At 41.8% G+C, this 22,110-nt stretch overlaps 1 protein-coding gene across 11 annotated transcripts in view; it reads right to left on the bottom strand.

Annotated features, from left to right (window-relative positions):
* SCML2 (Scm polycomb group protein like 2) overlaps positions 1-22,110 on the bottom strand; it is a 141,481-nt gene that overhangs the window by 51,757 nt on the left and 67,614 nt on the right. For 7 of the 11 annotated variants that reach the window (XM_075913888.1, XM_075913895.1, XM_075913902.1 and 4 more), the window contains 2 exons: positions 17,969-18,057; positions 16,055-16,298 (listed from right to left, as the gene is read on the bottom strand). In XM_075913888.1, the coding sequence (XP_075770003.1) occupies positions 16,055-16,298; positions 17,969-18,057 (333 nt within the window). Of the gene's footprint in view, positions 1-16,054; positions 16,299-17,741; positions 18,058-18,900; positions 19,130-22,110 lie in introns of all 11 variants that reach the window. The other 4 variants (XM_075913938.1, XM_006113371.4, XM_075913946.1 and 1 more) reach the window with 3 other exon arrangements.

Genomic DNA, 22,110 nt, shown 5'->3' with positions numbered 1-22,110 from the left:
TTCTTTCCAATATATCTTATCCTATGTAAAAACTGTTTTCAAATCCTTTGAAAAGATGGTCAAATTTAACTAAAATGACAGATGAACTTTATAAATCAGAGAATAAACCAATAAAGTGTTAAAAGTTAAATATTTAGAGTTTTCATAGTTTACAGAGTCCTCTAAGACACTACTACATTACAGCTTACATGTGAGTATATAAAGTTAATACACACACATTAAAGATCTTCATGCATTCAATTATTAGTAACATGATATATCCAAAAGCTCCCAAAGTGTCCTCTTGAGAACACAGTATTTTCATTCTGTACCAAACATGTAGAGAAACAAAAATTCAAATACCCCAGAACCCTAAATCTCCAACTCTTACCAAGTGTCCAGTCCTTGAACATGCAAATCCAATGAAGTCAATTGGTACTATTTGCAAGATTAAGGGGTTTCAAGGCTTGGTTTTCTTTTCGGGGCCAAATTCTGCTTGCCATACCTCATTCAGACTGAATGGACTTGATCAGTGCAAAGGACTGCAGAATTTGAACCCAGAATGTTTTCCTGGGTATTTCCTGTTAGACTTAATCAGATTTATAAAGCTATTGGTAAACATATGCTACAGAAGAACTCAAACATAGGGAAAAAGGAAAAATTACTGTTCAGATGCCTGGAGATTGGTGCAATTCCAACTAACAAAACTCTTTTTAAGAAATTCCATATCAATTCTTTCATCTTGAGCGAAGTTATAAAAACTACAGAATTTTTTAACATTTAGAACACTAGGAAGTTCTGTTGCTTCAGACAGTTGCAGATAAGTGAATATAAAAATATATTAAACTCCGAAGTGAAATTACATGAAATAGACCCCAGCCCCAATCCTGTGACAAAGCTGTGTGCAGAACTCCCATGAATTTCTGGGAACAGAGCATTAACTGGATTAGGCCAGAATTTTGCTATTGATTAAACTGGGAACAAGATTTTCCAAATGGGAAAATAAAATGCAACAAGCCAAAGAAGAACAGAGTCATCCCACAAACGAGTCAATTATTTTGTCTAAAAAGTACCAAACTTGAATTATAATATGGTTATTTCTGAAGTGGGTTATACATACTGAAGGTATGTCTAGACTACCCTCCTAGTTCGAACTAGGAGGGTAATGTAGGCATACAGCACTTGCAAATGAAGCCCGGGATTTGAATTTCCCGGGCTTCATTTGCATAAGCGGGGAGCCGCCATTTTTAAATCCCCGCTTGTTCGAACCCCGTGTAGCGCGGCTACACGGGGCTCGAACTAGGTAGTTCGGACTAGGATTCCTAGGTAGTTCGGACGAGGTGTACCGGTAGTTCGGAGTAGGAACCTAGTCCGAACTACCTAGTTCGAGCCCCGTGTAGCCGCGCTACACGGGGTTCGAACAAGCGGGGATTTAAAAATGGCGGCTCCCCGCTTATGCAAATGAAGCCCGGGAAATTCAAATCCCGGGCTTCACTTGCAAGTGCGGTATGCCTACATTACCCCGCTAGTTCGAACTAGCGGGGTAGTGTAGACATACCCTGAGAGACAACAGCCAGAAATCCACCTAGTTCCATCCATTGTATGGACAGTAAAAGGCATTCATAACAGAAAGGTGCACATGAGTTGACTAAAAGCAGAAGAAACGAGCAAATAGAATCCATTAAGTAACAGGCAGACAAAAAAATGCTTGGAGCAGTGCTATAATGTAATTTTAAAAAGAGAAGACTAACTGTCTTATCCTAAGGCATCTCCTGGCCTTATTCATGAAAAGACATTCAATACCATCTCTTTTTTGGGAAGACAAAAACCATTTCCTCCTTTTACAACAGATGCCTTACTTTGAGAGATACCAACCACATGTGTCTAGTTGTACGATGCCAAGAAAAATTAAGACCGGGGGAGTGGGGGCGCGGAAGCCTACTAGACCCTAGCATTGTGGATTTTTCATAACTAGGAGAACAGTGTGCATCTGCCATTTTGTTTCTGGCTGGTTTAACTATTGTGACCTGGTCATAGGAAAAAAAGCAGACTAAATTGGAGAAATATGTAATTTACACCAAAATAAAAATGTTACATCAATATTTGTTAATGCTCTATTGAAAAAATAAATATATTACTATGCTGTATATAATGCTTAATGTAACGCTTTATACTATAAACATTTCAGGATCCTGAGTAATTTATTAATTTTAGTGAAACTGTTTAATCAATTATTTCAGCTGTTCATTCTTTGCAAAAACTAAAGATTATTAGTTACATTCTAAATTTGGATAAATACAAAATGTGAGGTACAGGACAGTTTTTAAAATAAAAACAATTTGAATATCACTGTGAAAAAGTGAATTTCTGATAACTATCATCCTGAAAAAAAACCAAATAAAGAAATTAAACACTGGAAATATTGTTGGAAAGTAAAAGATACAGACAACAAAGTACTTCTTATTATCTGTTTATGTCTGACTATTCCTATGCCTACAAGCAGCTCCCAAAGGGGACCTTTAATACCACAGGCTGATTAGTGTAATGAAAGAAGACTGCTCTCACTAATAATAAAAGCTCTGAATTGAGAGATAAGTGATAAGGTGGCACATGGGGGGGGAGGAGGCAAAAGCTGAGAATAAAAGCTGAAGTAGCTCATCACATGTCACTTTTATATTTAGATTACAAGACACAAGTCTTCCTTATGGTCGCTAAAATCTGTCTCTGCAGCACTTCAGCTAGAGATTTCTCACTGTAGCTTCCTGTATTTCCTGCATCTCATTTTTTCATTCTTTGGCTATTTAAGTTCCAAGTCTGATAGCCTAGAAAGGTCAGGATGAGAGAAACTGAAGTTATGTCATTGGTTACATGAAAGATGCTACTCAATCTTCACAGATGAAGTGACTTAATTATAATGTTTCATAGTTATCAATTCCAGACAGGCTCATTCCTAACTGAATTTTAAAAATCCTTTCACTAAACTTCATTTTATTCAAGGAAGCATTTTATTCAAGTTGCTTCAGTATTGTATGTTCTTTTGCACAGGGAAAGGTTAGCGCCTCATACTGTGGATACAAGATGTATAATATTGTCTAGACCATGGGTTTCCAAACTGGGGGGCGTAAAGAAATTCGGGGGGGGGGGGGGGCACAAGGTGACTCAGCCTCCCCCGGCCATCAAGTTTTGCTGCCCTGTTCAGTTCTTTTTCTTTTTTGCTCAACAAGTTTTGCTGCTCTTTTTTTGGGGGCGGGGGAGGAGGGGGGAAGTTCCGCAGCATGAGGGTTTTTCAAAAATCAAAAAGGGGGGCGTGATGCCAAAAAGTTTGGAAGCCACTGGTCTAGACAATTGTAACAGATGTATGATGAACTTGAATACACAAATATCCAACAAAAACTTCCCTCTTAAGAAGTTTTACAACAGCTTGAATTGTTTTGATGATCCCAGGTTAGTTTCCATCTAATTCAACATTAAAAATCCCAGACTGCAGAACAATACACAAAGAGTGGGTAAGGATTTCTTACACCAATTATAGACTCAATAAAGGGTTCTAAGGGCTAAAGTCATCAGTGTGAGAAAGTAACATCTAAAAATGTACAAATTTGTAAAGTGAAATACAAAGAATGCTTTGAATGACTGTTAATAACTTATAAAAACTGCTATACCTATGATCACGGATCTCAGAAATAGTTAATTTTAGTCAACCAGACAAAATTGCAAAATTTCTGTGTCGCTCTCATATACCTCTATTCACCCATTACTCTGAAAGAGTCAAATATTCGAAATACCAGCAATTAGACTAATACCCAAGTATGTTTTGTCTAGTTAAATAATATTTTGTTTTAGACCAGGGGTCGACTGCCTATGGCTTATGAGCCAAATATGGCTCACTAGGGAGCCAGATACGGTTCTTTTGAAGCTCTAATCCAGCTCCCCCTTGTTACCTCCGCAGCAGGGAGCCCACGCTGGCATTACAGCAGGCCTGGGCAAAACAATCTGGCCTGTGGACGCAGCAGGGAGCCCCCAGGCAGACTCCCTTGCTTGCTCCCCCCCCCCCCCCACCGCTCAGAAAAGCAGCTGCAGGGCCATTTGTGTTCCACAAATGTGTATGAGCAAGGGACCGGGGAAGGGGAGTGGTGCTTCATAGCTGCTCCCTTCCCAGCACAATCCCATTGGCCAGTTTCTGGCCAATGGAAGCTGCTTGTTCCAAGAACAGGCAGCACTTGAAGCACCAATTCCCCTTCACCTCAGGCTCTTAGTTACAGAGCACATGGCCCTGCAGCTTGTGTGGGGACAGGGCAAACTCTTGCGAAACATGCTGGGCTGGAGTCTCACTGGTAAGTTTCCCAGACAGAGCCTGCTTCTGGCACCCCAGTCCCTCCCTCTCCCTCAGTCCTCTGCCCCCCCTTACCTCCCTACCCCACATAATCCATACCCTCTTGCCCCCCTCCTGAGCCCATACCCCCTTCCAGATCCTGCATCCCATTCCTTGCCCAAGATCACATTCCCCTCCTGCCCTAGGTCACATCCCAAACCTTTGCACCCCAATCCAGTGCCTTGGGTCACAACAACTGCCTCCTTCACCCAAACGCAGTAGTCACTGATCCAAAAAAGATTCCACACCCCTGCCATAAATAAAGACAAAGTTGAAACCCTTTGTGTTGGACATAATATTTTATTTTATTTAAAAATGAAGCCTGGCCAACAACAAGCAGCCCCCAATTGGGGCCCACCCCCATCTGGCCACTCATATATCCCAAACCAGACTTCTGCACCCCTACATTCCCAGCCCTCTTCCATAACACTCCTGAACCCCCACACACTAGAACCTTGTGCCCTGGGTCACTCATACACCCACATCCCCAGATTTTTGCACACCCATATCCCAAAGCCCCCTGCCGTAACACTCTTGCACTCCCACACACTCCATCCTTGTGCCCTGAGTCAATCATACACCCAAACCCCTCTGATCCCCTCATATACCCCAACCCCCAGCCATAAGATTGATGGAAGACAGCCTGAATGCATGCATGAAGCTGGATTTGAGCAGTTATGACGTAAACTTTAAAGAAATTCATGAAAAGATGCAGCAGCAGAAGTCCCATTAAATAAAGTTTGTGAGTACAAGGTTTCATTTATGCTATTATTAATCATTATGTCAATTATCAATAATATTAAGTTATATATTTTCAGTCATGCAGATGGGCATTCTTCTACGGCTCTTTGTTGACTACGTTCTGAATTTTGATGTAGTTTGGCTCTTTGGTTGCAGACCACTGTTTTAGATAATAAATAGTTAGCCCTTCCCTCTCAATTTTACCTTTTTTATTATCTCTTTCTTAAGGAATGATCTATCAAAATCTATTACTTTCATGATGCTGGATAAGGCCCTTAAAATGTAAATTTTTTGGGCCAGGGACTCAAGCCTATGGACAGTATCTATCACACTGTGAAAGCTACCAGAAGTGGTGATCATAAATGTATGGTGGAGATCCCTCATTTTTTAACTTAATTTACTTCAATGCTATGTACATCAAGTGCTATTTTTACTTCCTCCTATGATAAATTATTTACATCAAAGAAATGTTAAACCACTTAACCAACCTGTAGAAAAATGTATTTAGGCCAAGATACTGCCATAATAATTCTTGCTAATTCCTACAGTCTCTGCTTTTTCTTGTATCCTTCACTTTAAATCTGTCATACATTTTTGCCCTGACAGTTTACAAAGTATATGATCATGGCATCCAACGTTTAAAAAACTGCTATATCAATTAGGAAAGCTGAAGTTGTTCATAATATTTCAACGTTAAAAAACATTAACTAGAAGCTGTCTGATACAATTACTTGCATCTTTAAAAAGTGCAGTACAATTAGAACTTCTAATTTCCCTTTTTTTAAGTAGGCTTGAAAGTGATACGATAGAAATGAATAATCTACCTTGAAAGTGAGCAATAAAAAATTAAGGTTTATCTACCTCAGCTATCAAGATGTTCAACGTGACATATGTAATCCCATGCAGTATCTTTGGGGACCACTGCACTAAATTTATGAGTGGATTCTTGTGGTCCATTCTGTGGATTAAAAGGAGTCATTGAAATGAAACAATTCTAGAGAGGTAGTACCTTCTTTATTTTGATTCGGCAAATGGACATGACTCTCTAAGGGGAGGGCCCTTGTTAAATGAGATGTTGGTCTATCAGACTTCCGATACGGAAGCAGAGTAATTTCTAGAATGTTTAATATGGATTTTAATTCTCTCTCTTTTTTTTTTAAATATTATTATCAGGCAGAGACCTCCCTTTGACACTGACAGTGAGAAATCAGTCACTCACCCCAGGGTAGGCAGGGTCAGGCCATGCGTGCTTCTTGAGCTGAAAGAAAAGGGGAGGAACAAGAAGTATAAGATGTGGGGCCCCAGCTCAGTTAAGGGAGATCCAGGTAAGAAGTTGGACACTGCTGCCAGCCTGTGAGCCATGGAACAAGCTGTCTCAGTATCTGCCTCTGGAACAGTTGCTACACAATGAATAGCTAGAGGAGCTGCCATCAGGCAAACATCAAAAGGAGAGTGAAGGCCTGTGAGTGATGAAGCCCTATGAACAGACAGGATTAGGAAGTAGTCCTAAGAAACCAGACATTAGTCCGGTTATGTTTGCTGAAGCTACAGTCAGCATATTCCAGCAGGATCCCTGCTGATCCAGCAGTCAGATTCCCTGCCACTGTCTGGGTCCTGGGTTGAGACCCAGTGGAGTAGGGTGGGCCCAGGTCACCCTACTGCTTGTTGCCAACACCATCATCCCTACCCACAGTAGGCTGAATAGCCTACATTTGCTGTCTGTCCCAGAGAGTTGGGCCATCGACTGCTTTTGCTCTGCCCCATCCAGAGGTCTTGAGTTTGACTATTTGCTGTCTGCCCGGCCAAGGAGCTGAGCCACAGACGAATTCTGAGCCCACAGAGGGCTGAGCCTGACTGTGCCTGTTGGCTGCCCCAGCCAAAGAACTAGCTACAGGCTGTTATTGGCGCTAATTCCCTATTGATCAGCTCTCAGCTGCTTGGAGGGATGACAAAGTAGAGAAGCCTCCCTCTGACTCTGACAAGGAGGAACCACTCCAAGGCACTGCTTATGTTTTCTTTGCAATGCTTTTTAACCTATGAATAAATGTGCTTGCTTAGAACAACTCTATGGTCACCAGTAAAAACACTGTCATTGTCCATACATGCTGGCTTTTAGGCAGACTGGCTCCTTGGTGATATTACAGTAGATGACAGGAGGATGTGAAGCCCTAAAGTGCCCCTGGTAAGAAGCGGGTGAGAAAAGGGTCCCTGTTCAAGGGCAGGTGATGGCTCGAGAACTGTCTGGGCACACGTGGTGACCTCAGGGGGAGGGGAATATGACTGCAATTATCCTGAAACTGACATGAACATACTAAGTATGTCTAATATACACATGCATATATTTACTAGGGATTAACTGATGAGCATGAGCTCATTGGTTAACCTTCATGGTTACATGGCTGTATTTTAAAGAAGCCTTATTAAAGGCACAGGAAGAAACCATCCCGATGCGCAGTAAGAAAAGCAAATATAGTAAGCGAGCAGATTGGCTTATCGGGGAAATCCTTGGTGAGCTTAAATGAAGTGGAGGAGTATAAACATAGGGAGGAGTATAAATAATATTGCTCGAAAATGCAGGGGAGTTATCAGGAAGGCGAAAGCACAATTGGAATTGCAGCTAGCAAGGGATGTGAAGAGAAACAAGAAAGGTCTCTACAGGCATGTTAGCAATCAGAGGGTGATCAGAGAGGGTGTGGGACCCTTACTGGATGAGGGAGGTAAACTAATGACAGATGATGTGGGAAAAGCTGAAGTACTCAATGCTTTCTTTGCCTCTGTCTTCACAGACAAGGTCAGCTCTCAGACTAATACACTAGGCAGCACAGTATGGGAAGGGGGTAGGCAGTCATTGGTGGAGAAAGAATAGGTTAGAACTATTTAAAATGCTAAACATACATAAATCCATGGGTCCAGATTTAATGCATCCGAGGGTACTGAGGGAGTTGGCAAATGTCATTGCAAAGCCTTTGAACGTTACGTTTGAAAATTCGTGGAGATCGGGACAAATCCCAGATGATTGGAAAAAGGCAACTGTAGTGCCCATCTTCAAAAAGGGAAGGACAATCCAGGGAACTACAGACCAGTCAGTCTTACCTCAGTCCCTGGAAAAATCATGGAGGGGATCCTCAAGGAATCTATTTTGAAGCACTTGGAAGAGGGAAATGTGATCAGGAATAGTCAATATGGATTCACGAAGGGCAAGTCATGCCTGACCAATCTGATTAGCTTCTATGATGAGGTAACTGGCTCTGTGGATATGGGAAAGTCAGTGGATGTGATATACCTTGAATTTAGCAAAGCTTTTGATACGGTCTCCCACAATATTCTTGCCAGCAAGTTAAGGAAGTATGGATTGGATAAATGGACTGTAAGATGGATAGAAAGCTGTCTAAACTGTCTGGTCCAACAGGTAGTGATCAACGGCTCGATGTCAGGTTGGCAGTCGGTTTCTAGCGGAGTGCCCCAAGGATTGGTTCTAGGACTGGTTTTGTTCAACATCTTTATTAATGACCTGGATGAGGGGATGGATTGCACCCTCAGCAACTTCACAGATGACACTAAGCTAGGGGGAGAGGTAGATATGCTGGAGGGCAGGGATAGGGTCCAGAGTGACCTAGACAGATTAGAGGACTGGGCCAAAAGAAATCTGATGAAGTTCAACAATGACAAGTGTAGAGTCCTGCTCTTGGGATGGAAGAATCCCAAGCATTGTTATAGGCTGGGGACCGACTAGCTAAGTAGCAGTTCTGCAGAAAAGGACCTGAGGATTACAGTGGATGAGAAGCTGGATATAAGTCAACAGTGTGCTCTTGTCACTAAGAAGGTTAATGGCATGTTAGGTTGCATTAGCAGGAGCACTGCCAGCAAATCTAGAGAAGAGATTATTCCCCTTTATTAGGCTCTGGTGAGGCCACACCTGGAGTACTGTGTCTAGTTCTGGGCTCCCCCCCCCCACTATAGAAAGGATGTGGACACATTAGAGGGTCCAGCGGAGGGCGACCAAAATGATTAGGGGGCTGGAGCACTTGACCTATGAGGAGAGGCTGAGGAATTTGGGTTTGTTTAGTCTGCAGAAGTGTGAGAGGGGATTTGATAGCAGCCTTCAACTTCCTGAAGGGAGCTTCCAAAGAGGATGGAGAAAGGCTGTTCTCAGTAGTGACGGATGGCAGAACAAGGTACAATGGTCTCAAGTTACAGTGGGGGAGGTCTAGGTTGGATATTAGGAAAAACTATTTCACTAGGAGGGTGGTGAAGTACTGGAATGGGTTACCTATGGAGGTGGTGCAATCTCCATCCCTAGAGGTTTTTAAGTCTTGGCTTGACAAAGCTCTGGCTGGGTTGATTTAGTTGGGATTGGTCCTGCCTTGGGCAGAGGGCTTGACTTGATGACCTCCTGAGGTCTCTTCCAGCTCTATGATTCTACGTGCAGCCCCCACGCCCAAACCTCCTCCTCCTCCGCAACCATCTCCCAACTCACACTGGCTCCCCCTGAGCCACCTTCTAGCCCACCACCCGCCCACATGTAAACGTGTACCCATTCCCACTGAAAATTTCACCAAGTACATGTGTACCCAAATAAACAAATTTTAACATCCCTAATAGTTACATTGGTCATCCCTGAGAACAAAAATTAAAATAAAAAGACCAGTTTTTCCAACAACTTTTTGTTTGCTGATGATGTTTCCCATTCTGAGCAGAAAGAAAAGTTAATTCACTTAATATAGTTGCAATGATCTTATGACTCACTTTTAAAATGAAAACAAGTTGTGCCAAATTCGCCCAAAGCAACACTGTTCCATTTGTGACTGTAACTATGGAAAGTTGACACAACAGAACTGAAAGCCAAAATCACCATCTTTGATAAGCCCAGAAGCAAAAGATTTTATGGAATTTCCAAGCCTGGTATTTAGACAAAAGGAGCATTGCAGTATGTACCCTTCCATGTTTTATTGATGAAAGCTGATTTTTTTTGGACAAAACTGTGTCCTGTAGACAATGCCTTAGGTTGGCTTAATTATGCCAACTGGGGTGTGAATTTTTCAACCCTGATCAATGAATTAAACTGATCTAATTTTTTTAATGTATATCTGACCTCAGCGTAAAAAAACTCTACACTTCAGCCCTACAGCATGCAGCAACAACAACAAGACAAAAGCTGACAAGATGAAAAACAATTAGATGATAAATACGGTAATACAAAGAACTCTTTGCAAGCAGTAAAAAATTAAGCTTCACAGACTGTGAAATGCTTTCCTAATTAAAAGATTGGATATTGAAACAGTGTCTTAAAGGAGTCATCTTTCAAATGTGCCCAGATTCCAATGTAAAGGGGAGGGGACGTGAGAAAGATAGGATTTTTTCCAACAGTACTGGATGACATTTCTCTGTATGCTGCAAATTACAACTGGGATTGTCAAAGGTGCCTAAAGGCACGTCTACACAACAGGGCTAAACTCGAAATAAGCTACACAACTTGAGCTACTCTAATTGCACAGTTTAAGTCGAAATAACTTATTTCAACTTTTGGCACTGTCTATACAGCAGTTATTTCATGATAGAGCACTCTTCCCCTGACTTCCCCTACTCCTTGTACAATGAGGGTTACAGGAGTTGGAGTAAACAGTCCTCCAGCTCAACATTATTTTGACATTATGTCGAAATAACTGCTTGTGTGTAGATACGGACTATGTTATTTCAGAACATCATCAGTTATTCCTATATAAGGCGGCTGTATAGACATAGCCTAAGAGAGTTAAGCACCTAATTCCTCTAACTTTCAATGGGAGTTAGGTGTTTTAATTCTCAGTCACCTTTTAAGATTCCAACTTATTTTCCTTGCTCTGTTTGCTACTGTCAAGTGAGCTAAAGCTTCTGAGGAAAAGGCTGAGTTTGTCACTAACATTAACTAAGAAACATATTTCTTATATCTAAATCTCGTTTCATATGAGAATATCCCTGGGAATTAACTGGAAATGCAGTTTTCCTCTCGTCATCACCTCTCACACAAAAGTATTGCTATAAAACTACATTCTTAGCTATAAATAATAAAATTGCAACTATATGGAAAAACTCCAATCTTCAAAGTCTTTTTTAAAAGACATTACTTTTTCTACTTTCCTAATCCCCCCACTTTACTGAAGTATCTGAGTACTTCAATGCTTTTAAAAAACAACTTTTTATTTTATCATAATGAACATAAATGAAGTTTCCACATACATTTTATCAAGTCTTATTCATAGTCACTGTTAACTTTATCATCACAAAATTCCTGTAAGGTAGAGCAGTGGTGTCTGCAATGGGGCATTCCATATTCTTTTTGGGAATATGCTCGTGAATAGGAATGACATAATTAGAATATACCTTATGTGAGATATCTTTGGAAAGATTGTAATATACTAAATAAGATCATCCCATTTGAATGCATGTATGATTTTTGTAGATTAAGTCAGGAATATTGAATTGTGTATTTGTAATTGCAAATTAACTGCTTTGGGTCACTCCCACTGTTTACACTTCAGAGCGGTGATGGCCCATTAGCAAGAAACAATGGAGCTTAACCTTCCTCCAGATGTGTGGGTCAGCCCATAAAGCATGGGGACCCTGAAGAGGCATGTGACCCTGCCATCTGATGTTGCAAATCATCTTGGAATGCTGTATTTTTCCACAAAAGCACAGGGAAAATTTGAACTGAATACTAAGTATTCCTGCCTTCTGCAAACCTATTTAAGTGTGAGGAGTGAGGTAATCCACAGAGCTAAGTTCTCCTCCGGAACACCACACAAGATGACTGCTGGAGACAGCTAAGGTTGAACAGTGGGAAAGATTAGATAGGCATCCAGACTGTGCAAAGATTATGAGTACCACATCTAGGGTACGTCTAGACTACAGGCTTTTGTCAACAGAGGCTTTGTCAGCAGATACTGTCGACAAAGCTTCTGTCGACAAAGAGCATCTAGACTACATCCAGTTCTGTCGACAAAGCAAGCTGCTTTGTCGACATGAGAGTGTAGACGCAAAGGTCAGTGTAGATGCAATAACGCCTTCTGTCAACAGAACTCTGCCGACAAAAGGCGTTATTCCTCGTAGGTTTACTGCTGTTGACAAAACTGCCGAGTAGTGTAGACGCAGGTATAGTTTTGTCGACAAAAGTCCACTTTTGGACTTGTAGTCTAGACACGCCCCCTAGAGTGAGAATTTATGTGTATCCAGTTCCCTCAGTGTACTGTATTAAGATTAGGCCACGTCTATACTTAGGCAGAAAACAATGCTGCGATTCCAGCATTCAATTTAGCAGGTATTCTTGAATCACAACGAATAAAGGAAGTTGACAGGAGTGTTTCCTCCAGTCAACTTCACGCTGTGAACAAGGCGTCACAATTTGAATTAAAGTACATCGACTCCAGCTACGCAATAAATATAGCTGGAATTGTGTATTTTAATTCAAACTTCCGCATAAGTATAGACATGCCTTAGTTTGTGTTCTATTTTATTTTTCTTTGCTTAACCTACTTTGTTCTGTGTGCTCTTATGACCATTTAAATCCTATTTTGTGTACTTACTAAAAGCATTTCTGTTTATTAGTAAACCCAGTGTAAATAATTTGTTACCTGGAGGGCAAGGAGTCAGTGCATATCTCACTCTGCATTGAGAAAGATGGTGAATTTCATGAACTTATATGGTACAGATCTCAATACAGCATAAGACAGATGTACCTAAGATTCAGCTCCCAGAGGGGCTGTGAAATTGAGTGCTGAGAAAAGGTCTTACAACAGGGACAGGCAACCAGGAATGATCAGTGAACCACATGAGTAGGCTGCAGCAGCCCACATCACACTGGGGTTCTACCTGTAGTCCCTTGTGTCTCAATGTGCCTCACACACTGGGGAACCAGAGCCCCGCACTTACCTACAGCTCCCTCTCCCTCCCAGTACATTTGGAGCCCACCAAATCATCAGATTCATGCTCCATCCCCACTCTTCCCCCTCATTCCCACAGCTGGAATGCTGGGGAGGGGCGGCAGCCAGGGGATCCATGGGCTGCAGGTGGAGCCCCATTGGGCCTCAGGTTGCTCATGACTGTCTTATGTGTGTGAATACAGCCATGGGGGTGTGGCCATGTCCTATGCTGAAGCAGGCTGGAGAGTGGGGCTCAGCAAGACAGCGTTATAGGGTGCCCAGACTGCCCAGGAAAACAGTGGGGACTCGGCACATCAAATAAGAGTCTTGAGGAGTTCCTGACCTAGCACAATATTATCCACATTTTACAGATGGGGAAACTGAAGCCCAGAAAGAGACTTGGGCCAGGACTACACTACACCCAGCAGCCTAACTTAAGGTACGCAATTCCAGCTATATAGAATACATAGCTGTAGTCACCTTACCTTAAGCTTAGCTTGGTGGCATCCCCACAGCGGGCAGCCGACAGGAGCAAACGCTCATGTCAGCTTCCATTACTCCTCACAAGAACAGGAGTACGAGATGCCGGCAGGGATACTCCCTGAGTTTGATTTAGGGAGTCTTAACTAGACTTTCTAAATTGAACTCCAGAAGATCGATTGTGGCAGCATCTATCTTCCGTGAAGACATGGCATTAGTGACTTAGCCAAAGAAGTTTTAGGTAGAGGAGGGAGTCCCAGCCTAGGTCCATAGCCACTGGACCATCTTTCTTCCCTAACTCTGTTTCAGTCTAACAGGCTCTTTCCACTACGATTATCTGAGACAGCTTTTCCCAATTCTCATGGGAATCTTTAGTGGCTACCTTTACCTCTGATTGTTACATTGGTGTCATAACAATGAAAAATTTTAAGAAAAGAACCATACATGTTTACTTGCATTCTTTGTTCTACCAACTTTTCTACAGAAATGTGCTCTTCTTGTTTCTCGTCCACTTAACACACCACTGTGACACTGCTCGTGATTAAAACAAATTACTCAGTAACAGCAAAATTATTTTTTTAAACCTTCCTTTAACACAGCTTGAATCTGAAAGAAACAAGATAATGTAACCCAAGTTGTTTTACAGCAAAGCCTCAAATTTCAGATATCTTATGAGAGACCTCATAGTATTTCACAGATATTAAATAATGGTATTCCTCTTGCATTTTACATATTCTTGACAAAGGAGGAAGTGGATATATAATGAGAGAGTAAAGTTGGTTGTTAGCTAAGGGGACTCTCTATCCATAGTTTCATATACGTATGTAGGTAGGCAGCAGCAAAGTATTTGCAAAATCTTAATAATATACTACTTCAAAAGAGAAAGTTTACAGTCCAAAGCAAATGCTACTGGTAAACCTAGTGTTTGAATCCCTTGGAAAGACTAAATTTTACTGCATTTTCTAATAGTTCATTCTATAACCTTGATGTAAGGTGATGATGTAAAGTTGAATATAAATGTCTATGAAATGCAATTAATACAGCAATCAACTTTGAGACTACCAACAAAATAAGTAAAAAAGTACAAAGAGGTATGGTTAAGATTTAAGATTTTGTCAAGGTTATTTTTAGTAAATGTTGCAGACAGGTCACAAACAATGAACAAAAATTCACAGGAGCAATGCCATGTTTAGCAATGTTTCACTAAAACAAAGCAGGGTTGGAAAAGCAAAGACAACTGGAGCCTCCAGGGAAAAGAGGGTAGAGGGAGAAGGGAAGTCAGAAATGAGCTAGACTAGGGCTGGGCAAAATACGGCCCAGGGGCTGGATCCAGCCTGCCAAACCACAGAATCCAGCCAACGGACAACCCTGCTGAGACTCTCAAGCACACGCAGCTGCTGCGTTTAACAGAGACCCTACATTTCTCTGCTCTTCAAGGAGGATGAGGCTTCATGCGATCTCCCCACCCCCAGACCAATTCTCAGCTCCTATTGGCCAGAAACAAACCAGCCAATAAGAACTGACCTCAGCCAAATTTCTCAGCTCTTATTGGCTGGAAACAGCCAGCCAATCGGAGCTGAGAGATTAGTCTGAAAGACTGGGGCAGCCAGAGTTGAGAGCCACGTGGAGGGAGCAGCCTGTATTTTCAAGCAGGCTGGGGCTGCCGGTCAGGAGAGAATTAGGTAAACTCCTTCCAGCAAGCGCCTGCCTCTGGCACCTCAACCCCTCGTGCATCAACTCCCTCCCCCAGATCACCATCCAAACCCTCTGCATCCCTTGCCCCAGGTGACAGCTCCCTCCCAGACCCTGTACCTCCTCCTATGCCCCTCCCCCAGGCCAGAATTCTCTCCTGCACCCACACTCCTTTTCTGACCCTAAACCCCCAATCCCCTGACCCAGGTCACAACCCCCTCCTACACCCAAACACCCTCTGAGACCTCATGCTATCGCCTGCATCCCAGTCCCTTACCCCATGCGCCCTTCTGCACCCAGCCTCCATCCTAAGCCCTGCACCACCCTCCACAGAAAAGTGCAGCCCTTGACCACTTAACAGAATCTTGGAGTGCCCCCCCCCCACCAAAAATTATTGCCCACCCCTCATGTAGACAGTGCTTGGTCCTGCCGTGAGGGCAGAAGACTGGACTTGATGATCTCTCAAGGTCCTTTCCAGTTCTAGTGTGCTATGATTTTGGGAACACAGTCCCTGTTCTAGACATGAGGGGGGGAGAGAGAACACACAACCCAACTACAGCTGTGGGGAAGGAGGGGCCCACAGTCCTGGCTCTAGCTGTAGCTATGAAGTACACAGTGCCATCCCTGCACAGGGCAGAGAGGCAGATGCACAGCCCTGACAACAGACAGTTGAATTCAAAGAAGTCACAGAGGTTCGATAAAGTCATGGATTCTGTGACTAAATCATATCTTTAGGTATGATACAGTAAAAATATGTGGCTATTTCCTCTGCATCAACTGTTTACACATCAAACTCCTAAAATCTGCAAAAGGCCCATTGATTATCAAGTCACAGCTACTTATTACCAGCAAAATTTAGGAATTCAGATTAAGTGTTATTTACTGGTGGTCTTACCACTGTTGCCCGGTGGCTGTAGTGCATCTTCTGTCAAGTCACACCATCCGACTGGGAAAATATCTCGAGAATCATATTTGCACCAATAGTCAAAAGCGCCCCTCCAGCCATCAAATGTAATGAAAACTTCATCTCTTCTAACATCTCCAATGGTTGCTGGGCAAATTAAATAAGGGTTCTTTTTGTCCACTGCTTCAAGTTTCATTCCAACTTTAAAACAGTTTGGAGCAGGTTTTGGTGGTTCCTGTCAAAATAAAAATGGCAGAACATTAATGTTTCCATGAACTCTTAAAAGACAGTTACTTTTCTCAAACATTCTAATGTTTCATACTGATTACCCCTCCTCCCCCCAAAGGTTATGCAATACACATTTAATAAATTGTTACAAACTTGTTTTAAATTTTCTATACTACCTTGGCTCAATTCGGCTCCTACTTACATGACTGGGAGCAAGGTATGCCATGTTTACTTAAGCAATAGGCTGAGTAAATCTGATGTGCTCTACAGGAAGGGTGGGATAGTGAACATACACTAGAACTAAATGGCATAGTTTTCCATAGTTGAACAACGAAAAAGAGAGGATCCAAAATATACTTCAGTGAGGGATTGTATGTTTCTGTGGATTGATAATGGACTAGGGAATCTTTCACCTCTTGGTTACTTAAACAAATGCACATACAAGTCATTAACATCTAAAGACTATTTAGTAGCTTGTGTGAAATAAGTTGGTCTTACACAAACAGAACAAAAATCATCAACACAAAGCAACACAATAGCCTACAATGTGCCCCTGCCAGTCTTTGCAGAAAGGCCAAAGGACTGAATGAAGCCAAATTACATCTCACACTCAAGAGGCAGACCCTCTAGAAAATGGGTGAGACACATTGGTGGGACATAGAAAAGCTTGCATCGCCACTGCTCATGACATAGCTGTTTTATGAATGCATTTTAATCAATATTTTCTCAGAATGAATGGGGACTCGCCAATAAAGCGCTTGAAGAATCAAGCCCAATGTAGGTTTTATTAAAATAAACATATACAAAGCCATTATCAGCAATGTTCCCTCTAATCTTTTCCATCCATGTGTAGAATAATGTTTTATATGCACTGATACATGTTTCTATTGCTGGTACATATTCACACACAAAAAGTAGCTATGGGTGCTATGCTAATCAGCTGGGTGGCATACGAGTCTCTCCTGAGCAGACACACAAGTGCACAGCTTACAGGGAACACTGATTATCAGTACTAAGAAAGAAGTCACTGAAGTTCAGACTTCCATTTTATAAAGCTCACAATAGTGATAAGAGGGCAAATCAAATCAATAGATGAACTGGGTCAACTTATATCCCTACATATTTTTGCATAAAAAAATTTCATACATTTTTCTTAAGATCAACCTACTTGAAGTAGGCCATACTTCTAAAACTGATAGCTGAAAAAAAAAGTAATAAAAAGTGCTAAGTTCCCACTACCTTCTTAACAGTTCAACTGTCAAGTATGCACCAAATAAAAACATTCATCCCATGCATTCTTGTGGCTTTCATTCTTCCTTACCAGTTTTAGCCCAACACATACATGGGCACATCATGAACATGATATTGTCAACAAATGAAAGATGCATGACAACTTAAATCCATGAAATAAAAGCCAAGCTAACAATTTCTTCTAAATAATACAGCATACCTTAAAGATCCAAACACAGGAAAAGAGGTGCCCATCCATTTGGACTAGAAGATGATCATTTCCTGTCCAGTTTTGTGGCTTGCCAATCCACTTCAAAGTTAATTTTAAATAATATTCTTGCCTTTCCATGCTGAAGAGAACAGTACAATATCCTGGCATCCTCAATAAAAAATGTAATCATGGACCAGTTGATGGATGCTTGCTACAAGGAGCCCCTTTCTTCTTACCTTCTTAAAGAATGCTGCAGGTGCCATTTCAGCTCCATTTAGTGTTCTTAACAGAAACATTGGCCAAGATGATGCATTCATTTGGAAACCTAATTAACAAACAGATTGTGTAAAAAATCCTAGTCTCGTATTTATAAAACATGAGTATAAAGGTTGCAGAGTTTACCCAATAATGTCTAAAACCCTGTGGTTTGGATTTGTCTAGAAATAAATGTGGTAAAGAAACATGAATGCATATGGCTGCTGTTTAGTGCAATAAGCATGTTATATAGTGTATTTTCTTTCAGGAGTGAATTGCCTACAAAACCATTTGCAATGGATAATATATTAAGTGTGACTAGAGACGTGCAAGTTGTGGTATTGTAGATTAAATCATTTTCTATATTCCCTGGTTTCAAACAATCATAATACCCAGCTATATGTACTGGGCCAGATTTCTTTTATTCTCAAATGACATCCTCTGCTCTAGTTTTTCTGTCATCTAGCTCTTATTTTTATTAAACATATTTTCTTCACCACTGAGACTCTTCCTTTTTGTGAACAAATCTGGTGAAACAAGAAATTGCAAACAAATTTCAATGAAACAATATATCTTTTAATTACAAAGACAAGAACAAGAAATAAAACATCTTGTTAAGTGTATGCATCACATTGCATTGCTCAAAGTGGAGTAAGTTTCTATACCAATATACTTCATGTAAAAAAGTGAATACAATGCATAGACAGTATAACCTGAATCTACTTTTATTAACATTATCTTGGCAAAATAATTGTTTGATTGCCTTGGAATTAAGAATATTTCATTCCACCTCAGAACTAAGTACCTCCCAGTAACAGAAGAGACATGCTTATAATACTCTGTGCTTTTGAAGCCCCCTCAAGGCTATGTTTGAAGCTACTATACTGATTCAAATAGATAAATGGTTGTCTACCTTTCTTAACTCTTGTTCTTCAAGACGTGTAGCTCATGTCCATTCCAATAAGTGCACGTGTGCCACATGCACAGCAGTCAGAAGTTTTTTTCCTAGCATACCCGCTGGGTTGACTGTGGAGCTCCCTAGAGTGCCACCTCTGTGGTGGCATATATAGACCTCTTCTGACACTGGCGTCCACTCAGTTCCTTCTTGACAGAATAGTCTGAGAGTGGGAAGGCGGGAGGCTCTGGAATGGACACAAGTAACTCAAAGAACGACAGTTACAAAAGCTAGGTAACCATTTTTTCTTCAAGTGATTGCTCATGTGCATTCCAATATGTAACTTACTAGCTGTTTGAAAGAAAGAAGGGTCAGACCTCAACACATTGCTGATTGCAAGACTAACCTTAAGAACGCAGCGTCGTCACATGCTTACTGGGTGATGGCATAATGTACTGTGAAGGTGTGCATGGAGGACCACATTGCTGCTCTGCAGATTTCTTGAATAGGGACCTTTGCCAAAAAAAATGGAGGAGCATGCCTGTGGCCTGTTTAGTGCACTGCTGTAAAATGTGGTGCTACTAATTTGGCTAGGTCGTAGCAAATGTTAATACATTACATAATCTAGGAGGAGATGCAGGGATGTAATCAGGAGTCCTTTCATTCACTCAGCTATAGCAGCCAAGAGCTGTGGCAATTTGTGGAATGACTTGGTACACTCAATATTAAAGATGAAGGCATGCCTTATGTCCAAGGAGTGTTGCACCCTCTCCCTGTCCCTGATGATAGCATGGGACTTTTGGAAGAAAATGGGGAGAAGTGTCCTGATTGACATGAAAGGATGACAGAAACTCTGGTAACAGCCCGTCTGAGCTGGGGGGGGAGGGGCATTCCCCACAGTCAGGAGCTGATGAACCCTGCACGACCTGGGACTGAGCAAGCCCGGCTCAGTCCTGGCTCGCACCGCAGTGTTAGGGACTACTGCGGCTCTGTACCGGCTTGTTACAGTTCATGGCCATGGGAAGCTGGGGAAAGGTGCTAGGGAGAGAAGCCCAGCAGGAAGGCTGGCACTCCACCCCCCAAACTGCCCCTGGTCAGGCAAACTCTCTTGTTCAGGACCGGTCAGGTCACAAGGGTGCCAGATGAGGGAAGTCCAACATGTGCTACTAAAAAATTCCCTATCAAGTCCTCAAGAGATGCCTTACAACCTAGGTATGATTTAAAAAGAAACCTAATAGTAGACATGAAAAAGTTTACATGACTTTAGGTTACTTACTATTGAAACCTTAATTCCCTTTGTAAAGGCTTTCCACGAGGAGTAACAGTTAATCCGAACTAAGGACTTAGTTCGGATTAACTTTAAACTGCTGCGTGTAGCCACGGGCAGTTTGTTTGAACTAAGGGGGATTTAAAAATGGCAGCCGGACGGGAACATGCAAATAAAGCCTGAGACATTTAAATCCCAGGCTTCATTGGCAATTCCGGTTGCCTGATTTGCCTACTTAGCTCAAATTAACGAGCTAGTGTAGACATACCCTAAGTCTTAAAACCATTTACAAGACATGACATTTTGGAAGTTTCTGGATTCTTCCTTTGAATCACCTGACTACAGAATTTCTCACTGGAAAGCAGAGAGAGTGCACATGCCAATAACAGGAAGGTTAACACTACTCAGTTAAGCAGTTCAACTGATTTCACTTAAGCTTTCTTTTTAAAAAATCACTTTTCATCAGAGTTTGGAAAATGTATCCCCAAAGAAATTTGTTTGGAAATATTATAAAGTAATAAAAATAAACAATCAAATGTAGTTTCAAATGGAAGCTGGGATCTGAAACCTTAACTATGACACTGAACACTACTGAGCTCCTGATGTAATATGTGAAACTATCATCTGCTTAGAGCTCAGGTGAGGGTCTATTATAGCTCATTTGTTACTGTGAGAGAAATCAAATATTGGGACCAGAAGGTTCCATACCATTTGGGAAAAATCAGCAGTGTAAGTGTCTAGCAGGAGGCAATTATACACCCAATTAGCTCCCAGCTTCACCCAGAAACAGAATGCTGCAAAAGTGACAATAAATGTATCTATCTTTGCCAGGATATTTCACTGTTGGAACCTCGCTGTCACTAGAGAATCAAAGACAGGAGGAATTATAAGTAACTATTTCCTTTCTAAATAGACTAACAACAAAATGGCTAGCAATCATTATGAGAGGAGCTTCAGGGGGTAGCCGAGTTAGTCTGTTACAGAAAAAAAACAGCAAGCAAATGGACTGATAGCACTTTATAGACTAACAAAACATGTAGATGGTATCATGAGCTTTCGTGGGCACAGCCCATTTCTTCAGATGACCGGAGTTATGATTAGAGGATAAGGAAACTCAAAATAAATAGGAGAAGGCGGGGGGGAGGGGGGGGAGAGAAGATGTTTTGTCGCCCACCCCTGAGACAAACTTCCATTCCTGGATAACACAGAGCCATTTGCTCATTAGGTATAACTTTTCAAGTCATTTGATTGAACAGGAATGACAACCAAAACATAAATCACTGGCTATATACTGGTCTATAGATATTTTTCTACCACTGTATTAGTTTTAGGATGTTAAATATCAGTTAATTGAATAGTTGATTAACCTCATGAATTCTTATCAGTTAGTTGACTATTCTATAGCCCCGGGAGTGGGACTGGCAGCCAGTGTGCTCAGGCCCCACTCCTGGGGAACCCCTGGCCACCCCGTGCTGCTGCCTCTCTATCACAGACAGCAGTGCGGGGTGCCAGGTAGGACTTGTTCCGCAAGGGGAGCCAGTTTAAAAACTAGCTCCCCTAAAAGACTGGTTACCTGCCACCCTGCACTGGTGCCTCTGATACAGAGGCAACAGCACAGGGTGGCAGCAGCCCATCCATGGCAGGGAAGGATCTGAGCTCTCGGACCTGGCATGAGCCGGAACTAAACTGGGCTGCCTGCCTGGTTCCTGATACACTTTAAATGCAGAGCCACAGATGGGATAGGTCCCAGACCTGGTGCAAGCTAGGACTGAGCTGTGCTACTGGCTAGCCTGCTAAAAAATTTAGTGGCCGGGGGGAGGAGGGGAAATGCATGTAGTCTATAGCATTAACCTATAGGCTTCTGCTTATTGGTTAATCGGTTAATCAATTACACTATCACATCCCTAATTAGGTTAGGAATAGATATAATTAAAATGGGCCAATCAGCTAGTGCAGAGGTG

This window comes from Pelodiscus sinensis, chromosome 1 (assembly GCF_049634645.1).
Source record: "Pelodiscus sinensis isolate JC-2024 chromosome 1, ASM4963464v1, whole genome shotgun sequence".
Classification (NCBI taxonomy): domain Eukaryota; kingdom Metazoa; phylum Chordata; order Testudines; family Trionychidae; genus Pelodiscus; species Pelodiscus sinensis.
Note: the sequence above shows the minus strand (reverse complement) of the source record. Positions and strands in the feature narration are given on the sequence as shown.